The 22,383-nt window shown below is 44.4% G+C and overlaps 1 protein-coding gene across 1 annotated transcript in view; it reads left to right on the forward strand.

Annotated features, from left to right (window-relative positions):
• The window catches only part of LOC122806339 (arginyl aminopeptidase), a 292,458-nt gene that overhangs the window by 195,558 nt on the left and 74,517 nt on the right, over positions 1 to 22,383 (forward strand). Inside the window, exon 9 of the mRNA XM_044076669.1 lies at positions 17,959 to 18,183. Coding sequence (XP_043932604.1) covers positions 17,959 to 18,183 — 225 coding nt within the window. The remainder of the gene's footprint in view (positions 1 to 17,958; positions 18,184 to 22,383) is intronic.

Genomic DNA, 22,383 nt, shown 5'->3' on the forward strand with positions numbered 1-22,383 from the left:
CAGTCGAGGAAAACTGGTAACTCTCATTATTTAGCAGACCTGGAAATAACTTATTGTGGTAGCCCCTGTGCCTGTGAGGGAAGACAAAATCCTCCAGTCACTATGAACTGCAACGAGAAAACGGTACTGCTACCAAGGGGAGATTGCCACATGCAGCAATGAATAAAATATAAAAACAAAAACTTTATTCTCTTGAGTGCTTTCATCTTAAAAAAAATAAATAAATAAAAGACTTCATCAGACTTTAAAAAAAAAAGACTTCATCAGTCTACCAAGGACTGGGATATATGAGTTAGGCTAGGACTCCAACTGTGTATTCCTTTGAGGTGTGGGATACCTTTTAAGAGAAGCAACACCTCAAGAGTCCAGTAGTTCACCCTACAAACGAGGAGTTTTGAGCCACTTGACCACTTCAGGAAAGCAGATTCTCATGTTCTCCATTTTTCCCCCACAGTTTGGGTGAGTTTTGTCACATATGCCCCACTTCTAGTATGGCCTATATGAGTTGAACAGTGTACTAGAACAGTTGCCAAAGGAGACCAAGAACAGGAACAAATTAGCATCCCAAGCATTTGCTCTTTACTTTGTGTAACCACCAAGTGCATCTACCACACACTGCTTTGAACAGTGCAGCAAGAACAGCAATTTTCATCATTACTGTTTACTACCGTGACTTGGCTTAGATTTTCCAGGTGTCTTTTTTGCTTCTCTTAACATTACTGACTTGTTCAATCTCCATTTCAGAAAGAAAGCTAAAGGAAAGTGAACAGGATGGTAAGATCACAACATCCTTTGTCATCCGTTTTCAAGCACCACAATACTCTAATTTGTAAACAATCAGAAAAGTAACAAGCTGCTGTGGTTTAGATGGGGCCAGCAATAGCAAAGGTGCCAGTATCTGGTAGAAACCAGAGAAGCTGCTGCTGCTCATCCCAGAATAGACATCCTTTTAGAGGTCAAAATTCTTGGAGTCAGGGCTTTTGTACCTCTGTTTCTGGGGATCACAGAACAGCAATAGCCCTGAAGACTTAAATGACTGTCCTGATCTGGAGGTATTTGACCATCTGTTAGTCCATCTGCTTGCTTGGATGGGCCGCCATGCAGGGCCGGTGATGCTATGTTTATAGGACACAAGAATCCTAGTCCTTGTTCCCTCAGTGTCCACCCTCCCTTTCCCATCCCAGCATTCCACACTTTTACATGTGTGTGGCCAGATTGCAGGAGTCAAATGTCCTGATAAAGGAAATTGTCCAGGAGGTCCCACCAGACAAGAGATGGACCAGATATTCCAGATTCTTTCTAGTAGCTGTGAAAACAAAGGACCTCTGACCAATACAGACACGAGTGGGCTAAATGAATTCCTATTCAAAACACCTTTCTACATGCTGTCTGTGTAGACATGGGTTCATAGGTAGTTAATAGGAGTGCAGTCCAGTAGACCATTAAGGAACCTAGCCCAAATTCCCAGCTGCCCCAAAGTGCTAAGTGACCTGTTCAAGGTCACACAGGCAAATGAAAGGTTGAAAGATTAAAACCCTGTACCCTTGGAACAAGGTCAGAGTCCTTTGCAGTAAATGCCAAACTTGGTGCAAAGGTCATGAAATACCTAACCCACTGTAAAAACGATGTGCCAGTGTACAACCCCTAGGGGGCTTGAACCCAGAGCCTTCATCACCTTTTGGTCCTCGTCTCACAAAGGAAAATTTGTTGGTCTTCAGCCTCCAAAAGGTGCACCTGCATATCAAAATAGGAAGAAACTTTTATGCATCTGGGTAGGAGCCACACACTTAATTTTAGACCCTGTGTGGTAACAGCAATGCAGTGGTTGCAGAAACCATTTCTCCCGTCTGTGAATGGTTCCTGGCAGATTCTACCTTTTGAGAATCTGATAGCAAGAAGATCGTTAGCCTGTTCATTCTGACCTTGCACACCATGGTGAACATTGCAGAGTTTCAGATAGACATTGCAATCCATGTAGCATTCATAAGATGTTTGCTAGAGAGACTGGTTTGCAAAGTAAGCATAACTCTGGAAAGGATTCCTCCACTGCAGGGGATGGTTTCTCCTTTTCTCCTCTGGCATAGTTCTTAATTCCACATGCATGCTGGTGTTACTACGAGCTCTAAGAACAAGGTGAGAATATCTTCTAGGATCAGAATTTTCAAGTATGTACAATTCACACCTTCTCTGGCAGCTTTGCATCTCAGTTTGAATCTGGGTGGCCCTTTCAGCATTGTTACCTATGGCAACCGTCACCACAAACGTGTCTGCTCTTAGGCTGAGCCATCTTTATCAGAGCAGAATTGTTAAAGTTGCATGTAAATATGCGCAAGATGGGAGCAGCCCTTTTGCCACTGTAAGCCCTTCATTATATTTGTCCATAACGTAACTTTGCATTGCATACCGGTAACATGGTTGCATGGTTAGTAAACAAGCAGGGCAGTACCCGCCCTTTACCCCCTTTTGCTGAGGAAACTGAAGTTTTAGGAGAGGGGCCATGTCATCTAGTCACTTAGTTGTAGCAGCCCATGTTCCTGAGGAGGACAACTCTTTAGGAAACACTCAGTCATATTCTTGAGTGGTCTGTCTCGTTTGAATCCCTGACCATTGCCAAATGCAGCAACATTTTTTCTTTGATAACCCCTTTATAGATATTACATAAAGATGTTGCAGTTCAGAGGTCATCCCCCCATTTCTCCTTTATTCTTTCACACTTTCATTTGATACCCAGGTTCATTCAGAAAGAGACTGTTTACAAGATCAAAGTAATTCCGGTGTCCTCATTTTGGCCCTGCCAAATGTGGCTACCCCTGTTGTAGCAGCTGCCTCTGGAAAAGTTTCTATATCTGAAGGCGTGCAGAACCCTGCACTCCCACTGTCTCACAAGCCTCACCCAGCTATTCACGCCTTCCACTTGACAATATGGCGTCTCTTCCTTTAATGGCCAAGGTCATTCCTACCCTTTTAAGGTCACCCACCTCATTGTTTCTGCCCAGAGGCAAAGTACAAAGATAACTGGTTTTATTTTATGGTGCGGGCATTTTCTCGAAGACTTAACCCTTTCATGTTAGACTGTCTAGCACAGATCTTTGATTCTGGCTTAGTTGTAGTTCAGGCAAGGTTCCCTTATCTGCTGTGTACATCTTCCATTTGGAGAACAGGGCAGTTTGTCTAGCACAGATCTTTGATTCTGGCTTAGTTGTAGTTCAGGCAAGGTTCCCTTATCTGCTGTGTACATCTTCCATTTGGAGAACAGGGCAGTTCATTAACTTCACTCAAAGTATGCAAAATCTTTCAGAACTTTGGGTGTTCTGTTCTAGAGAGAAGGGTCATATGTCTCCAGCCTGCACCCCTCCCAGTTTTAATCTGTTCCTCTGACCAGGCATCAGGCTGCTCTTGGACTGTCTCCGTCAACTAGCCTTCAGGTTCCCCCTTGGTGGGTCTGTCCCACTGTTCCCCCTCTCCTCCAGCTTCATCAGAGCAAGACATTTTGGGGAAAAAGAGTGCAAGAGTAAGCACATGGATTCTGTGGAGATATCCCTCACTGAAGATACTGACCTCGAGGAAGGAGAGGCTTCCCCCAAGTCTCTGCGTGATGACACCTCTTTTGGTGATTTATTGAAGGTGCTTCACCAGCATGGGGGCTGAACCTCCAAAGGCCCCTCTCCAGAGGAGCCAGGTTTTCTGGAGGACTTTGGCATAGGCCCATCCATGCCCTGGGTAGTTCCCTCCGACAGATGCCCTCCTATATTTCGTGTATCCTGCAAGGAACCTGACACAGTAGAACCTATTCCTCGTAAGCCAGACATAGTTCTTGCCCCCCCCCCAAAGGCAGGACTCATTGCAAGGGCTTGGCCCTCAATGCCATAGTGGCAGCCAACAAAAAGTAGATTTCTGAGTAGAGCTCCTCAATCCCCCCTCCCAAACAGGGAGTTTCTGGCACTGGGTCTTTTGGGAAAGCAGTCCTAATCCTCCCCCATCTTTGCTTTGAGGGCTGTTATCTACTTATCACACTTGACAACAAGGTATTTTCTTCAGAAGTGTCATGCCTGCCAGATATTCCAACCCATCAGAGACTTTACACAGCTGCAGAGATCCAAAAGCTGTTCAAAATGGTCGTTCAGGAGACTAGATAGGATCTTGGGTCAATTCCACATTCTTTTTGGTACCAAAGAAAACAAAGGATATCAGACCAATCTTGGATCTAAGCAAGGTAAACCAGTTCATCAAAAAGACCAAGTTACCAACGGTCATGGTGCAGTCCATATTGCCTCATCTGAGGAATGATGATTGGGTATGCTCTCTAGATTTCAAGGACTCCTACCATCACATCTAGATGTTCAAGTGCATGGCAGTGCTCACATCCTGGCTCTGGCTGCAGGGTTTTCAGGTCTTCCTGTACCTGGACGATTGGCTTCTTACCTCTTCCATAAAGACAATGTTGATCTTGGCCAGGGATTTCTTGCTCCTACTATTTAACAGCTTAGGCATTGTAGTCAGCTACCCCAAGTTGAGCCTTCAGTCTGTGCAAGTTCATAGGATGCCATCTGGACATGGTCCATCAAATTGCCAGGCTCCCAAGATCCAGAGTTTTCATTCTTTGAGCTCAGGCCATGGCAGTGCTTGCAACGCCAAAACCTCCAGGTCATACACTTCTAAGGCTTCTGGGTCATATGGTAGCATTGATAGAACTGGTCCCTGTAGCCAGATATATTAGGACCCTGCAGTGGACTATGGCTGTTCAGTGGTCCCTCCTAATTCATCCGTTACATTTCCCTTTATGGCTGATAAGAGCATGTCACGACCAGATTTAGTGGTGGTTGGCCTCCATTAGTAGTACAAGGGAGACTGTTTTGTAATTCCTTCTCCTTGGCCACAGTAATGGATGCCTGCCTCCTGGGGTGGGGTGTGGGGCATTTCAAAGGGAGGACAATTCAAGGGTATTGGTCTTTGACAGAGGCTCACATTCACATCAGTGTTCTAGAGGTGAGTGGGTCTCTTAGTGTTGATTGCTTTTCAGGATGGCCTTCCAAGATGTGTTATTGCAGTACAGACCTGTCTGTTGTCTGGTATGTCCTGTTCTTACCTTCTTTGTTGGGAAGCCATGAGGGTTTGACACTGGTGATCTCTATTATGCGTTTTTTGATGGCAACACATATCCTGGGGCGGTCCAACATTCTGGTCGACAGCCTCAGCAGAGGTATCTTATTGCCTCACCAGTGGTCTCAAAATCCGGTGGTGGCAGCTCAGATTTTTCAGCACTGAGACACTGTGTTACAACTTGTTTGCTTTCCTGTCACACACCAAGTGCAACGGCTGTTATGCCATTGTTCCCCCTCCCAAGACAAGCTCCCAGAGACTCTGACATTGGCTTGACCTCCAGGTCTCCTTTACACTTGCCTCCCCCTGGATTCCCTGATAGTGAAGTTTCTTCAGAAAGTAGCCTGTTGCAGAGCCTCGGTGATCATTGTTGCCTTTTGTCCTCACCAGGTGTGGTTTCCCTTCCTCAGCCTCTTCTGAAGCACCCCCCCCCCTTGGGTTTTGGATCCCATTCTGAATCCCCTCTCTCATCCAGCTGGGCTGGGTCCTCCCCCCCCCCCCCCCCAATCTTCAGTCCCTGATGGCTAAGAATCCCAAGCTTTCACAGTTCACATATTGTCCTCTTCTCAAAGACTCTAAAGTGTATACCAGTAAATGGAAGAGATTAGTTTTGTGGGAGGAGGCTCTGGGACTTTGCCCCTTCTCTGTCTCCTTTGGAGTCTGTCTTGGACTTTCTGGCTGAGTTGTTTGTCTCAGACTTTAGCTTCTATACTGTCAAAATACAGTTACCGGCTATTTAGAACTTTCATATGGGTAGAGATAGTATGTCTTTGACTTCTTTCATGATGTCCTTGGCTTTTCTTAAAGGTACTTTTCACCATCCTCCAGTATGGGATCTGGTCCTTCCTGTGAATCTACCTTTTGTTCTTCAGGTTTTAACTGTCACCCCCTTTTGAACCTTCAGCCTCCACTGTTTTGAAGCTGTTGTCTTGGAAAACTTTGGTAGAGGTAAACCCCTCCAAAAACAAACGTTTCAGAATTGCAAGCACTTTATTCTTCCTGTCCTTACTTAGTATTTCATAAGGATGGGGTCTTTCTTTGTACAAACCCTTCTTTACTTAAGGTAGCTACCGAGAATAACCTTAATAGTTCCATTTATTTTCCTGTGGGTTTTTTCCAGCAAAGGTGAATACCTTTTGTATTGTTTGGACCTGCATAGGCATCTAAAATTTTATCTGTACCAAGTCTTCTAGGAAATCTAGCCAGTTGTCTCCTTTTCAGAATCCAGGCTGGACTGTCCTGCATCTAAAGTAACTTTATCCAAGTAATTTTCAGATTTATATTTTGTTTGCATATTCTTTGAAAGGCAGGATTATTCTACACAAACCCAAAGGTCATGCAACAAGGGCTGTAGCTACTTCTACACCTTTTCTTTCTACGGTGCCTGTGGAAGATATTTGTGCTACTGCTACTTGGCTGGGCCACCACACTTTTTTCGGCATTGTAAGCCGGACATTCAGTCTAGGTCCAGGGCTTCATTTGGTTATACTGCGTTATGGAAAATCCTTCCTTAGTTCCTTCAGGGGAATTATTGTGGCTGGGGACTCTGTCTCACAGGTTTAATCCAGACTGAGCAGACACCATTGAATATGGAAGTTATGTACTCATCATAATTGATCCGTGTTGTCTGTCTCTGGTTCAACCTTCCTGCCCCTGACCTTCTTGTTGATTTGCCATGTCTTTCCCTCTATTGACTGGTTAGCAGAGGATTTTTCCTTCTACTCTCCTAGAGTGTCGCATTTCCCCCTGGGCGTTTTCCTTGTGTTTGTGGAAGAGGAGTGGACTAGTTGGACATGTATCATTATATCTTGACTCCAGGGGCAAACCTGATCTGGGGAGTTGATGGAGGAGCAGGGGCTTATGGGTAAGAGAAGCAGAACCAAGACAGGATGGAAGCCTTGGAATTGCCCAGTGTCATATCTGAGCTTTAGAATTGTCCAGTGTCTGATCCAAATTCCCACAGGTTGAACTAGACTGAAACAAACAACAAAGATCTATTGTTATGGTGAGTGCATAAGTTTCATTTAACTGCTCTATGGAATATGAAATTTGTAAGCTTTCTCTTACTCACATGTGAATGGCATTTCAGGTCTTGATATAGAGAACAGCATTATGGGAGTGAGGGAGGAGTTGGAGGTATGGATATTGTGGGTACTAAGCTATCCTGAGTGTGTAGCTAAATCCTTCTGATTGAAGAGCGTATGCACAGATCACTCAGCTTCATCACTGTGTTAATTATGTAATTTTCATCTCCCGTTATTCCTGATGATCACCATTGTGATTATGTTGTCTCCGAAACAAAGAATTAAGGAGATGTCCTTGTTTTGGAAGTAGGGCTATGAGGTGGTCATTTAAATTTGCAAATGACTGCATGCATGTTTTGGAAAGTGTAAGGAAACTATTGTCTCTGATGCTAAAAATTGTGATTTTTTTTTTTGGAGAAGTGCCATGGTTTTGCTTCCATAAATCCAAGTCAGTTGTACCACTGAGAATGGACAAGAAGATTGGGCAGCATTTAGTCTAGATAATTTATAAAAAAAAAAAAAAAAAAAAAAAAGCTTAGTTTTCTTGATCTTAAGAGACAAGGTAGATGAACTTGATGGGTGGTAACATGATGCAAAAGTTTTAGGTTCATAGGAAGGTACTAGGCTGTCTGCCCAAGGGCCTAAGTAAGCCTAGCCAACAAGGTTCCCTGGTTACGCCACCCACAAAAGTTATTTTCCTGTGCCTCTGTTGAGCAGAGCCACAGAAGTGATCCCTGGGGTGCATTTCCTATTTTCCATCCACTCAAGATTTTTCTTGAGTGCTAATGAGGAACTTTGCTTGACATAGATGGGTAGCTTGTTCCAGAGTATGGGAAGTCTCTGGGGCAGGAATCTATCTTTCCAGCATGTCCTGTTTATTATGGTGACAAGGTTTAAGTCCCAGGAGCGTGTAGCTCGGAGGGATTGGGATTTCTTTAGGTGTAGCATGTCCTACAGCTCTGGGTTTGACATAGCTTTATATGTTAGGCAGAGAACAGCTCGGAGTAGGTGATAAGCTATGGAGTAAAGCTGGAGTTTTTTGAGACTTGTCAGTGTAGGGCATCTGTTTGAGGCCAGTAATCCTCTTTGTGAGGTACTTCTGTGGTCTTTCCAGCTGATGCAGATGTCTTGTTAGGTACATTCCAAAAGGGGAGTTGTACTCTATAGTGGATCTAATGAGTGTCGAGTAGAGGGGAATAATGACCTGTTTTTTTCCTGTATGAACCATTTTGTGAGGAGGTGTGCCACATAGAAGGATTTCCTGACTACTGTGGCGATGTGATTATTAAAGGAGAGACTACTGTCCACCTGGATCCCAAGGTCTCTTATCACACATTCGGCATTAAGTAGACTATCACTTTATGTGGTAGTTCATGGGTACATAGTTTTTACCAAAGGGGATGACCATGCACTTTTTGGCATTGAGCTTGAGGCCATGGCTCTGACACCAGGCATCTCTTAATGAGGCCCTTCTGTAGGATGTCCACATCATTTAGGGACTCTACTATGGCTCCTAGTTTGCAGTCATCTGCGAGCTTCATTAGCCAAAGGCCTTCTGTGTTGACCTGTACTTCAGAGAAGTAGATACCAAACAGGAGAGGTCCCAGGACTGAACCCTGTGGTACTCCACTTGTCACTGGTTTGAAATCAGATTTGGAGTCTGCAACTTTTACTGTGTGGGTTCTGCCAGTGAGCCAGTTGGCAACCCATCTTGTGACGTAGGGATTTATACCTAGTTTAGTGAGTTAAGCTATAATTCCAGAATGGGGGATGACGTTGAAAGCCTTGGCAAAGTCAAGATAGGCTGTCTGAACCACCTTACCCTCGTCTACGGCTTTGGTGACTGCCTCAAAGAAGTCGATCAGATTCAGGAGGCATGCTCTGCCTTTCACAAACCCAAACTGGGTGGGGTCCAGAGTTTGGAGGTTACCAATGTCTTTGTTTGAGTTCCATGATGATACTTTCCATGGCCTTGCAGACCAGGCTCATCAGGCTAATAAGGACGATAGTTCCCGGGATCAGTGGTGGCTCCCCCTTTGTGGAGTGGGATAACTGTTGGTGTGTGCCATTCAGTAGGCACAAAGTCTGAAGTGAGGCTATGATTGACCATGGTGCTTGGGTGGAGAGCCAGTTCATTCTGAAGTTCGTGTAAAATGCAGCCTGGGATGTTGTCCAGTCCCATGGATGCTGTGTTTTTGGCTTTAGAGAGTGCAGCTTTTACCTGCGTAGTTGTGATTACAGGGACTCTGCATTCTTCCTGTATAGATATGGGCCCTTTAGGGGGTGAGAGGGGGTTAAAGTTGGCACTGAACCTATCTGCCAGGATGTTGGCAATATCAGTTGGTTCTGTAATTTTCTTGCCATTGTGCTGTAACTCAGAGCAGATCTGGGTGTTGCCATTGAGATTCTTGACATAGCTATAGAATGCTTTGTGGTTGTCCTTGGAATCAGTGGCAATTTTGTTTTCATAGCTAGCTTTGGAGGATCTTATAAGGGATCTCAGCTTCTTACTGAGGCTGACCAGGGAGCTTCTCCACTCATGGGATTTTACTCTCTATTGCAACAGTTTCTTCCTTCTGTTGTAGAGTTTGTTTATGGCAGGGGACTACCAGATTGGCTTCCTTTTTTGGAGGATAGCATCTTGGTTCTGTTTGGGATAGCACTATCCATGCACTCATGTAAGTGCTTATAGAGTGCATTTGTGTAGGATTCAGCAGTTGTAACTGTATTGTCCATCTGCATGGGTGTCATGAAGTTCGCCACTTCTGTCTTAAGAAGCATGATCTTAAGAAGCATGAAGTTGGCTTTGAAGAAATGTTTTACCATGGTTTCATTAATGGGGAGGGTGGGTGTAGGATGTGGATATCTAGGGTGATTAGCTTATGGTCAGGTTTTACCAACGAGGAATTGACTTCAGATGTGGAACACCGGTCACTCATGTTGGTAATTACTAGGTTTAGGATATTGTTGCCCCTGGTGGGAGTGTGGAAAAGTTGATCCAGGGCATTGGAATTTATGAATTCCAGAAAGTGTTGAGCGAAGGAGTTGGTACATGAGTAGTTTTCCCAGTTAACGGTGAGGTAGTTGAATTCACCCATTATTAGGATGTTTGGCTGAGCCCTAATATTTTCCAGTATATCAAGAAAAGAGGAGTGGGAATCCTGGGACATGGTGGGGGATCTATAGCAAGCTACAGTTTGGGTTGCAGTTTTGCCCAGAGTTAGTTGCACTTGGATAACCTTGGATGCATTATGCTGAGCAACTAGCCTGGAGGTGTGGATATCCTTAATGAATATGGACACACCTCTGCCTTTGGTGTTCCGGTCCAGGTTAGATGACCTGAAAAGTCTGGTACGAGTTAGAACCTGGTATGCAGGGGTGCTCTCTGGAGTCTTGAGCCAGGTCTCAATCATTGCACAGATATCTATGTTCTCCATTTTAGAGTGCCTTGAGGGAATGCATTTTGAGATTTAGACTTCTAGCATTGAGTAGCATTACCTTCAGTTTTTGCTTGCCTCTTCCTGTTACGGTGGTGAATTTGTCATTTGAACCTTGCCTAAAAACGGCACTATAGGGGTGGAAAGAGCCTTCGCCAGTATCCGGAATCCCATGGGCGACAGGTGCAGGCCATCTCTGGCAAAGCATTGTTGTCTGTTGACCATGTTGTCCCAGGCAGACAGATACTGGATCCCCTTAGAATGACTCCAGAAGCTTAGCCAGTTGTTGAAGTCAATCATTTTGTCCTTGTACTGCAGTATCATTCTGGGCGATGGCAGGATGCTCCTCAGGGCTAGGGTCATACCTGCCTGGGCTACAAGATCAGAGAGCTCTTCCATGACTCTCTTCATGTAGTCCAGGGAGGTACATCTCGGGTCATTCACACCACCATGAACCGTGACAAGAGTCATATTTGTACTTGTGGAGTGACCTGAGTGCGTGGGTTATGTGGTGGATCCTGGCACCCAACAGGCAGCTGACAATAACCTTGTTTAGCCTGGTGAGTGGGATAGCAGTGTGCCTCACTATAGTCACCTATGACTAGTGTGTTTGGTACGTTGTTTTGCCTTATAGGCTGTGGTTGAGTGGCACACTGAGTCTGTGGGCTGTGTGTCATTTGGGTTGTGTTGGAGGGGGGTTGCTTGCGTTTCTGCTTTGGAGGTCTCTGTTGCTTGAGCGGATTATTATTGAGAGCCTCCGGAAATGTTTTTGTGTTTCTATATGTGAATTTTTGTGGTGTAGGTTTAGAGGGACTATGTGATGAGTATGGTGTGGTGCAAGTGTTTACCTTCTCCTCTTGACTGTCGAGTTTGGTCTTGGTTGGAGAGAGCTTTACCTCCAGTTTGGCTAGATAAGTGCATCTCTCGCAGGATGTTCGTGTTTCACTGTTGCAGTCATCTCTGTAGGGTTCTCCCCTGCCGGCAGGCAGTCCTCGGTTGGCCAGAATCCCAAAGTCTGGGTCCAGCGTCGGCGGCTCAGTCATGCTCCCTGACGTCAGTGCACCAGGAGTACAAAGCTGGCAGCCGACGCCATGTTCTCCAGTCTTTCTTGCCATGCGGTGAAAGCAGTTCACAAGTGCCGGTCGGCTGACTCCTGACAAATTTTTTACGTACTTCATTCCGAAGACTTACTTCTTCTACTCAAAGCTAAGTACCCCGTTGGGGAAACTTTTTTCTTGCTCCAGTCCAATGTCAGAAAAAGTTAATAATTGTATTTCTTGTGGGAAGCAAATACCTCATAAGGATTTCCATTCTTACTGTATTCCTTGCTTAGGCCCTGACCACGACGTAGCTAGTTGTCGGTTTTGTGCTAGATTTAACCAACGTACGATTAAACGAAGGTATGATTTTGCTTTTCATTATTTCGGTAGACGATTTAATTACAAAATGTCGTCGGACACGCTTCCGACTACCGGAGTTCACAAATGACACAAGGATAAAGACAGGCCTCCGAGGTCCAAAACAGACTACGTTTTACAAGCAGAGCCAGCTTCAGGTTCGGCCGTCATCAGTGAGGTGCTTTCGCAGCCCCTGTCGGCTATTTTGGAACCAATGGCCGAAACGGGCTCCCACGAGGAGCCAACTAGGCCTTTGAATATTTCAGCTGCAGGACCTTCGGACAATGCTCCTTCGGATGGGTCCGGAGCCGCTGTGCAGGTACCGGCTTCCGAGGGGGTTTTCAGTCCTACACAGCTTCTGATAAATCAAAGCCAAAGGCAAAGACTCCTTCAAAATCTAAGACTTCAGCCCAGGCCTCTTCTGATCCGGGACCCAAGTCCCAAAAACAGTTACTTAAGATGGCGGAGGACTTACTTACCATGATTAGGGGTTCACATCCCCCACCAGATAAAAGGCCAAGGCAGGAATTGTATTATGACTCTTCTGATCAGGCATATGTTTCTTCAGTGTCTTCTTCTGACCAGGATTATTCTTTCCCTCCTTATGAGGATTCTGATGCTGAGGAATCCATTCCTTCAGCTTCTCCACCTGAGGATTTTTCATTTGGGGAAACTTTAAACGAAATGAGGGAACATTTTCACTGGGAAGGACAGGAGTACTCGAAATCTAAGAAAAGACTCAGGGATTTCCTTCTTCCCCAACATAGACCCCTGGCTACCCCCCCTATTTTGGATATTGTGGATGATGCCTTTTCGGAGGCTAACTTATCTCCTGACTCTGTTCCTCCAGCTCCTGCTAAGCCAGACAGATATTATAGGGTTCCTGATTCTCACCAGTTCTTATACAAGAATCCTACTGCTGATCCTGTAACCATTTCTCAGGGCCCTAAGGGGGTTAAGGCCGCTTCTGCTAAAAACCCATTCCCACAGATGATTCCAGAGCTTTAGAGAGATGGGGCAAAAAAGTGTACACTTCTTCAACTTTATCTATTAGGGCTTTAAACTGTCAATTTCATATGCTAAAATACCAGCAATTTCTACTGTCTGTTTTGAAACAAAAGCTAGCTTCCATTTCCGCTTGTGCAGATAATAAGGAATTACATGATTTAATGCATACCACTGAACAGGTAGGGAAGCATGGTTTACACTGTGGTTTTGATGCTTTGGAGTCTTCTTGTAGGTAGAAGACATGCTTGGTTAAAGGAACAAAACTTGCCTGATCAAGTGAAAGCCAAGTTATTGGATGCTCCTGTTCAGTATAATGCTCTGTTTGGATCTAAGGCTGAAGAGGTGACAAAGCAAAATCCATGCAAATGGTTAAGGATTTCTTACAAGTACAGCCCCCCAGATTTAGTAGGAATTGGCCAACTAAAAATTGGTCCTTTCCCAATTCAGACAGGCCTCAGAGAGGTAGATACAGACGCTCCAGAGGAAGGCCCCAAACGCAGACCTCCTACAGACAAAGACAGTGGGCGGCTTCCACCCCTAGGGGTGGAGAGGACAGACCTCAAACTCATAGAAAACAGGTTCAATGTCTCCCTCTGCTGGGCTTGCCTGGAAGCCCCTCTCGGAGGAAAACTCTCTCTTTTTCACCTAAATTGGACTTACATAACCCAAGACAAGTGGGCTCTGGATGTGGTTTCAAGAGGTTACAAATTCCATTTTCATACCCTACCAAGACCAAACGGATGGCCGGATCTACCAAAACATCAATGGTTAGAGGCCTTAAACCAGGTGGAAGCCCTCATGGCTATGAAGGCCATAGAACTGGTTCCACTTTCAGAAATGGGGCAAGGTTTTTACTCAAGACTCTTTCTAGTCCCGAGAAAGCAAAATTCATGGAGACCCATCCTGGATCTGTCAGTCTTGAACACTTTCCTGGAGATACCAAAATTCAAGATGCTTACTCTGCAGCAGCTACTTCCAATGTTGAGCAAAAATGCATGGATGGTAACATTGGATTTAAAGGAGGCTTATTTACACATTCCTATGAGACAGGAGTGCAGAAAATACCTCAGGTTCAAGGCCGGATCGAGGCACTAACAATTCTCTGCGCTGCCCTTTGGATTGTCTACTGCGCCCAGGGTCTTCATCAAATGCCTGGCACCAGTAGTAGCTTATTGCAGACTCAAGGGAATTCAAATTTACCCTTATCTGGACGACTGTCTTATTCAAGCAGACAGCAAGGATGTCTTACTCCAGCATCTAGAGATTGTTCAGAATCTTCTCAAGTTCCTGGGATTCACTGTGAACATAAAGTCAAATTTGATACCCTCACAACAGATAATTTTTCTGGGTGCTCTTCTAAACACAGCAACCCAGATGGCATTTCTGACATCCGAAAAACAATTACAGCTGGCTTCAACTTTCAAAACCGTGGCGTCACTAACTCAGCTGTCTGCAAGGAAATTCCTGCAGGCTTTGGGTTACATGGCCTCCTGCATCCTTCTCGTACCATATGCAAGACTACATATGAGAAAAATACAGTGGTACCTAAAAAGTGTATGGTCCCAGCATTGCCACAGTCTAGACACACAGATCACCGTCCTGCCTTGTCTACAAAGGGAATTCCTTTGGTGGACCAAGGCATGTATTCAAAACAAAGGGAAAGCCTTCAGTCTGCCTCCAGCCAGATACTAACCACGGACGCCTCAGATTACGCATGGGGAGCCCATTTGCAGGGAAAATGTCTACAGGGCCTTTGGACAAAGGATCAGGAGCACCTGCGTATCAATTTAAAGGAAATGTTAGCTTTTCAGAACGCTCTATTGGCCTTCAGGAATCTTCTACAACCAGGACAACTACTGATACGGACAGACAACACCACAGTTATGTGGTACATAAACAAGCAAGGGGGTTCACACTCCTACCCCCTTTGCAGACTAGCCATATGGAACACAGCTCAAGCTTGCAAAGTGGACCAACAAGCTCAGTATCTACCAGGGTAACAAAACATCCTGGCAGACAGTCTGAGCAGGAACCTGTCAGACCCACACGAATGGATGCTGGACACCGAAATATTCAAGATGATTACAGCAGTCTGGGGGTGCCCGCACATGGATCTTTTTGCATCCCCCCCTCAATCAACTACAGATTTTTTGCACAAGGACATTCCATGAGCTAGCATGGAAAGTGGATGCACTATCATTCAGTTGGGGAACCTCTCTGGGTATGCCTTCCCGCCTCTACCTCTTCTTCCACGGGTGTTATTAAAGATCAAGCAGGACAAGCCCAAGATGATAATTTTACTGGCCCCAAATTGGCCTCGACAGTTTTGTTACCCAACACTGAAAAACCTCTCTCAGGAGCCCCCTTGGGTTGTACCTCAGACTCAAAACCTTTTGTCCCAACACCAGGGTCAGGTTCTACACTCTCATGTCAAAACTCTCAGCCTGGCTGCCTGGCTAATCCAGGGTCTATGATTAATTCTCTCCTACCCAAGCAGGTTATGGATGTCATTTTAGAGGCCAGACGCCCTAGCACTAGAAAATCTTATGCAGGAAAATGGAAAAGATTTTGCACCTGGATGCATGCTCAGGATTTGGTTCCTCTTACTCCTAATATACCTCTGATTTTACTATACCTGACAGACCTATTACATAAGGGTCTCTCCTTCTCTTCCATAAAGATACATGCCTCTGCTATCACTGCTCATTACAATACAGACCCTCCAATCTTTTCCCAGCAGCTCATGAGACAGTTTCACAGAGGGGCTAATAATTTAAGGCCTCCTAGATCTCCACCCATTCCTGCCTGGGATCTCAACTATGTTTTGGATAAACTCACTTCATCTCCTTTTGAGCCTGCTGCCACATCTGACATCAAGTTTTTATCATGGAAGACAGCCATCCTGTTGGCTCTGACCTCTGCCAGGAGAGTTTCGGAGTTGCAAGCTCTCATGGCTGTGGAACCTTATATTATTTTTCACCAAGACAGGGTGTCTTTAAGGACTAATCCTACTTTCATGCCTAAGGTGGTTTCCAAAGTGGCTTTAAATCAAACTATTGACCTGCCAACTTTTTTCCCCAATCCTCAAAATAGGGGGGGGGGGGGATCTTGCATTCCTTGGATGTACACAGACAACTTCATTTTTACCTAGACAGAACCAAGAACATCAGGAAAACAGAGCAATTGTTTGTTTCTTATGCTTCAAGTTCCCAAGGCAAAGCCATTTCAAAACAGACCATTTCTAAATGGATCACTCATGGAATCAGATTTTGTTACTCTCACCATGGAAAATAAATCCCAGGAAGTATTAGGACTCACTCTACCAGGGCTGCTGCTACTTCAGCTGCCTTCCTCTGGGGAGTACCTACCAAAGACATTTTGGAAGCTGAACTTGGAGTTCGGTGCATACTTTTTCTAAGCACTACAATCTACCTCTAGTCTAGGGCAGGCTTTGCCTTTTAGCTGCCCCCTCTAATTTATGACCACCTCCCTTTTCTTCTGCTTTGGGATTCAACCCTACAGTGATGACTGCAACAGTGAAACACGATTAACATAGTACAGTTGTGTACACTTACCATAAATGTAGATGTTAGAGTGTCTTCACTGTTGCAGTCTGAAATCCTCCCTCCTGTCCCCTCTTATTTTTTCTTTTGTGTGGTTCCCTTCTTCACCCTTCTTCTGAGGTGTATTTGCAAAGGGTATGGGGTTATACTCATTTTGGAACTCCTGACATCTGGGGCAAGAAAAACTGGAGAACATGGCGTCGGCTGCCAGCTTTGTACTCCTGGCGCACTGACGTCAGGGAGCATGGCTGAGCCGCCGACGCCGGACTCAGAGTTTGGGATTCTGGCCGACCGAGGACTGCCTGCCAGCAGGGGAGAACCCTACAGTGATGACTGCATCAGTGAAGACACTCGAGCATCTACATTTATGGTAAGTGTACACAACTGTACTTTGTAGTGTTTGGTGTTAGAAGGAGAGGGTTGTGTGTGTACATGAGGCAATTGCTACATTGCCCCAAGATGGACAGATAGTTACAAGTTGGGGATGTTTGTAATACTGACATGGCTGGGCTGATAACACTGATAGTGGTGCACCTTGCTCAATGCCTACGTCTGCTTCTAGAGAATATGGCACATGTGGCTTGGCAGTGGGCATCTGACTGTTTATGTGGAGAGGGAATAGAAGTGGAAAACTTGGTGTATGGAGCATGCCAAGCTTCATGTAACCTCTGGTAATGGGAGGCTAAGGTGGAGAGGTGCATTTGTTGGATATGAGTAAGCAGAGTTGTTTGTGGGAGGTTAATCATAAGGTCATGGATTGGTTGGAAAAGGTATGCAGAATTTGGGTGTACAGTACTGGAGGTAGGAGAGGGCTATAGAAGGCCAAAATATCAAGGTTTAGCTAAAGTAGATGGAGGGTTGCAAGTTATCAAATGCTACTTTTAATTTATTTATTCATTCATTCTATCATAAGTGGATGGGTAGTGTGGTCCAGTGATCCTTTTCAGGCATGACTTGGGCCATCAGGTGACAAATTCTAAAAGCAATACAATACACACTTAGCATTTTACAGTGATACAAGAAGGAAGTACAACACACTCATAAATATTAATATTCTCTTGCTTCAAGCACATGTATCTTAAGACATGTATATAGAATGTATGGTATAAAGCACTAAAACGCATTGGACTAGTATCTGCAGTAGCACTTGCATTTCATTTTTTTAGAACTAGCAAGTAAAGCTTGAGATTGTTGCAAAACTTTGCTTGAATTGACACTTGGTTAAGGGTTTACTGTGTTTCTGTCCTGCTTGCTCGTCCATTTTCATTTATATTATATGCTGTCTTCATTTTTTTTAACATCAATTTAGACTCAAACTTGTTGATCTTAGCATGTATGTGCAAGTGCCTCTGACTGTTTGTGAACAAAGATCGTTTGTAGACCAGCCAAGTTTTCATGCTAAGCAAACATAAATTGTTTAATTTTACAGGGAAAGAATTTGACACATGGCTGAATAAATCAGGCTGGCCTCCATATCTTCCTGATCTCTCACCTGGAGACTCCCTTATGAAGCCTGCAGACAATTTGGCTGTATTATGGGCAGCTGACCCTTTACAAATGAATAAAATTCAAGCAGTGGACATCAACCCCTGGAGAACGTACCAGCTTGTTTATTTTCTGGATAAAATACTGGGAAAATCACCACTTCCTTCAGGTAGGCTGTTGTTTCACCCTTTAGTATAACTTGTAGTGCATTTCCCAAGGATCACAGATGGTGACTATAATACTGTAGAAATGTTAATGGTCCTGTAGGGTGAGGCAGGTGTATGAACTTTAGCCATGATCAGAATAGTTTCTGTGGCATCTTGTGGATCAGTGAGCTGAGCAAGAAATTTGTGGTGATACAGACAACATGGATTAAAGAGCTCTTGAAACAGTTAGACTGCAGTTGGTCATTGTTTGATCAGTGTTCCACCATGGTAAACAGTTTTAAATAAACTGAAAGCCAAGGAATATATAGTAACAGATAACCATACATAAGGATTGTTGGAAATTGGCCACAGGCGGATATTCAGCCTGTATTCCAAAGCTTCTGAATTTCCCAGAGTGGAAACACACTCTTTATACACCAAGGATGTCAGCCTAATATTCAGCTAAAAGGATGGGGAGCTTGCACAACATCCAGTTACTTTTTGTCACAAGAAGTTCGCTCATGTTTTGGTCCCATTTAGCAGCCTTGCAGAAACTAAGTGCTTACATTTTTCCAAATTGTTTAGTGTGTGATTGTGTGTGTGTGTGTGTGTGTGTGTGTGTGTGTGTGTGTGTGTGTGTGTGTGTGTGTGTGTGTGTGTGTGTGTGTGTGAGATTGTGTGTGTTGAATGTAAATGTTTTTATCCCTTGAAAAGATCAGCAATAAATGTACATGCAGAATACAAATTCCATTGAAAGATTGACATTTATTATGACTTTTTTTTTTTTTCAAACCTGTAAGTCTTGTTGCTTCCTTTGAGCACTGCTTTTCCTTTAATGAGATCTTGTTTTGTTGGTGGTGCTTGGAGTACAGTGGGTCAAGGGGAATCCACTCCTTCCCATCTGGGCAGCCACCATCTTGCCTCCAAGCCTGCTGTTTTTATTTACTAGGTCCTCACCTGTGTTAGCCCCTCTAGAGGACACACAGAAAATTTGCATTTTGATCACTAGTCGGGCTTCAGAAAATGCAGGTTCCCAGGAATCTGCAAGTGGTGCCATGTAAGTTCCGATTCAGACTACATCACACAGATGAGTCTCCTTGCAAGGTATCCATATTTTGATTTTTTGAGGATTGTGATGAAGTCTTGAGTATTGTAATTTAGTGGCCAGCTCAAAGACTGTCCAAAATAAACACCTTCCCCATTTCTGCAGGTAAAAGACCATCCAGTATGCCCATCAGCCCTGTATCTACTGGGATTAATATTGGATTAGACACATGCTTTACTGATATCTGACCTGACTGGTACTTTAATTGAGAAATGTCCACATAAAATGTGACTGCATGACATGGCTAACCAACCAGTTTCCCATCCCTTTACCTCAAGAAATGACCCCACCACCTAAGGAAAAAAAATATTTTCCCCTTGAAGCAGCAGATTCTGACTTGGTTACTCAAGATCTAGCATATTTAGGACTGCTTTCCTTCCCCTGGGGTACCAAGGGGGTGATGACTAGACAGTCTCTTTGGGCTACCTTCTGAATGATTCATTTGCTCAAGTGTTAAACAGTTGAGGAAAACGCTTAGTGAAGCATGGAGTAGATTTCTCATTTCTAATAAGAGATTTAGATCTCATTGAAATCTGTGAACCTTCCCGTATTTCAGGCATTTGAGGTTTCATTCAAGAGAGCATTTGTCTAGCCAGCCTTACTCTCAACAGCTCAACCAGAAAAAAACCTACAAATTTTACAGGGAGCATGAGACTTGTAAACAGATTTGCAAATAAGTAGTCAACTATAGTTTTTTTAGGTGCTGCAAGGAGCTCCCAAGTTGACTCAGTGGCTCAGCTGTCTCCGGTGATTAGAGCATAGAATGGACCATTTTTTTCAGGAAGTTTTATTGTTCAACTGTTATAGCGATTAACTGACTTCTGTAGTGAACTACCAGGGAGATTTCAAGCAGAAAGTGAATATAACTTATGAAATACCGGATGAACTGTAAGTGACAGAATATATAAACATATTCACGTTGCCTTTATGATCTGAACTTGTGGTTAAACATGAGTACAGGGCTGTTAATGCCAGTAGTAGCAGGGCTGCAGCAGGCACATTAAGAAGCGGTATTTAAAGACGGTTGTTAAATACCCACTTGGAGTAAGAGATGCTTTTTGGTTTCCTTCCCTGCAAATGTTTGGAAAAAAATTAATAAAAAGGGAAAACCCTTTGAGCTAAACTGCTTCCCTTCTCCCCCACTGTGACTCAATGTAAAAATTACTACCCACATTAAAAAGCATTCCTTTTACTGAAAGCACTTGATTGGAGGGGCACTTAAGTTATGAGAGGCATTCAAAACAGAACTGCCCTGGAGAGGTTCCAGGAACAGTTGCTGGCAGATAACTCCCCCTCCCAAAAAAGAGAACCAATACTGTGGAATGCCGCTGACCTCTCTTTCTGAAAATTTTAAATAGCTAGGGTTTGTTCACCCTTATCTTGGTCAGGAAATGCTTCTGTGGCATCTGTGTAAATCATCATCTTGTAGAGGGCTGAACTGTGGCCCAGCTCTAGCTGCTTAAGAAGCTACTTAAAGATGTTCTGCATCTTTGCCATCTTTGAATATCCCTACTCCCCTAGTGGCTTTAATGCAATGACTGAGAGGCTAGTTTGGCCTCTGTTTGAGCCAGCTGGTTCAGCACGTTTTAAAGATGCTGTGCTTGGTGGCTGTCGCCACTTTGTGCAGTTTATCTGAGCTTCAAATGCTTATATGGAGGGAGAAGAATCAGCTGACTAGTCTTACAATTGCTATTATTGGTTCTTGTTTCTCCATTTTCCTTGTTTGGTCAGGGGGAAGTTTCTTTACTCACCAGTGAGAGTGGGGAGTACTGAGCTGCCTGTTTGTCATCAGAGGAGTGGTTTAAGGCAGTAACTTGTAGTTTATTGGCCATTTTGGGTCATTTCCTGTCTTTTCCAGCCCCCTGCTATAAAGCACGCTTTAGCGCGGAGTTGCCACAGGAGCACACAAGAGCAGCGGTGGTTAATCAAGGTTAAACTATTCGGGCTACCTAAAGTCCACTCTTCAAATTTTCCCTTAAAACAGCCTTCCTTGAGCTATACTACTGATCTAACCAGCGTATCCTATAACTAAATAGTTCATCTCTACTTGATTCCCAAGTAGACTATTCTCTATCTGAAAAGCCTAGCACTTGCTCCTACAGTACTTTTTCACCTTGATATAGCACTTTTATTACAGATAGTACCCCACCAGCCTAAAACCCCTTTCTCAATCACCCACGTCCCCCGGAGTCTTTTTTAGGTTTTTTTGTCTATTCCTTCTAGCATGTCGAGGGATCAGTTGCTAGTGTCCTCTCCTGCTCAGCTGGTGAACCTGGGAATATTGAGGCAATGTTACAATTGCCTCATGTATACAGACAACCCTCTCCTTCTCCCACAAAACACAAATACATGCGAGAGATGCAACTATACAGCCAAACTGGAGGCTGAGCTCTCTCAACATAGGACTGGCAAGACCAGACAGGAGGAGAAGGTAACCACACACACCACATACCCAGTCTCACATAGTACTATCACAACTTCAAATCATACACATAAACACACAAAGACATACTCGGAGGCTCTGATCAATCTACCAAAACAGCAGAGGCCACCAAAGCAGACACCCAAACAACTACCACCTCAGGACACAACACATGCAACACATAGACCACACAGTCAGTGTGCCAAACAGTCACAGCCCTTAAGGCCAAACACAATGCCAGACACACTCGTCATTGGTGACCCCATAGTCAGACACACTGACGTCCCGCTCATCAGATTGAGTAAGGAGAAGGTCACAGTAAGCTGCCTGTCGGGCGCTAGAATCCGCCACATAACGCAAGCACTCAGGTCTCTCAACAGCAGGTACAAGTATGACTCAGTCATTGTCCACGCTGGTGTAAACGACCTGAGACGTACCTCCTTGGACTACATGAAAAGAGACATTGAGGAGCTCTCTGATTATGTAGCCCAAGAGTATGACCCTGACCTTGAGCAGTATCCTACCTTCACCAAGAATGATGCCACAATACAGAGATAAGATGATCAGCTTTAATGGTGGCTTAAACTCTGGTGTCATTCAAAGGGGATCAATGTCTGTCTGCCTGGGATGACATGCTGGACAAGCCACGCTGCCCAGGGGCGGCTTGCACCTGTCACCCTGGGCTTCCGGATATTG

This window comes from Protopterus annectens, chromosome 7.part0, assembly GCF_019279795.1.
Source record: "Protopterus annectens isolate FY-2018-M chromosome 7.part0, PAN1.0, whole genome shotgun sequence".
In the NCBI taxonomy this organism is placed as follows: domain Eukaryota; kingdom Metazoa; phylum Chordata; order Ceratodontiformes; family Protopteridae; genus Protopterus; species Protopterus annectens.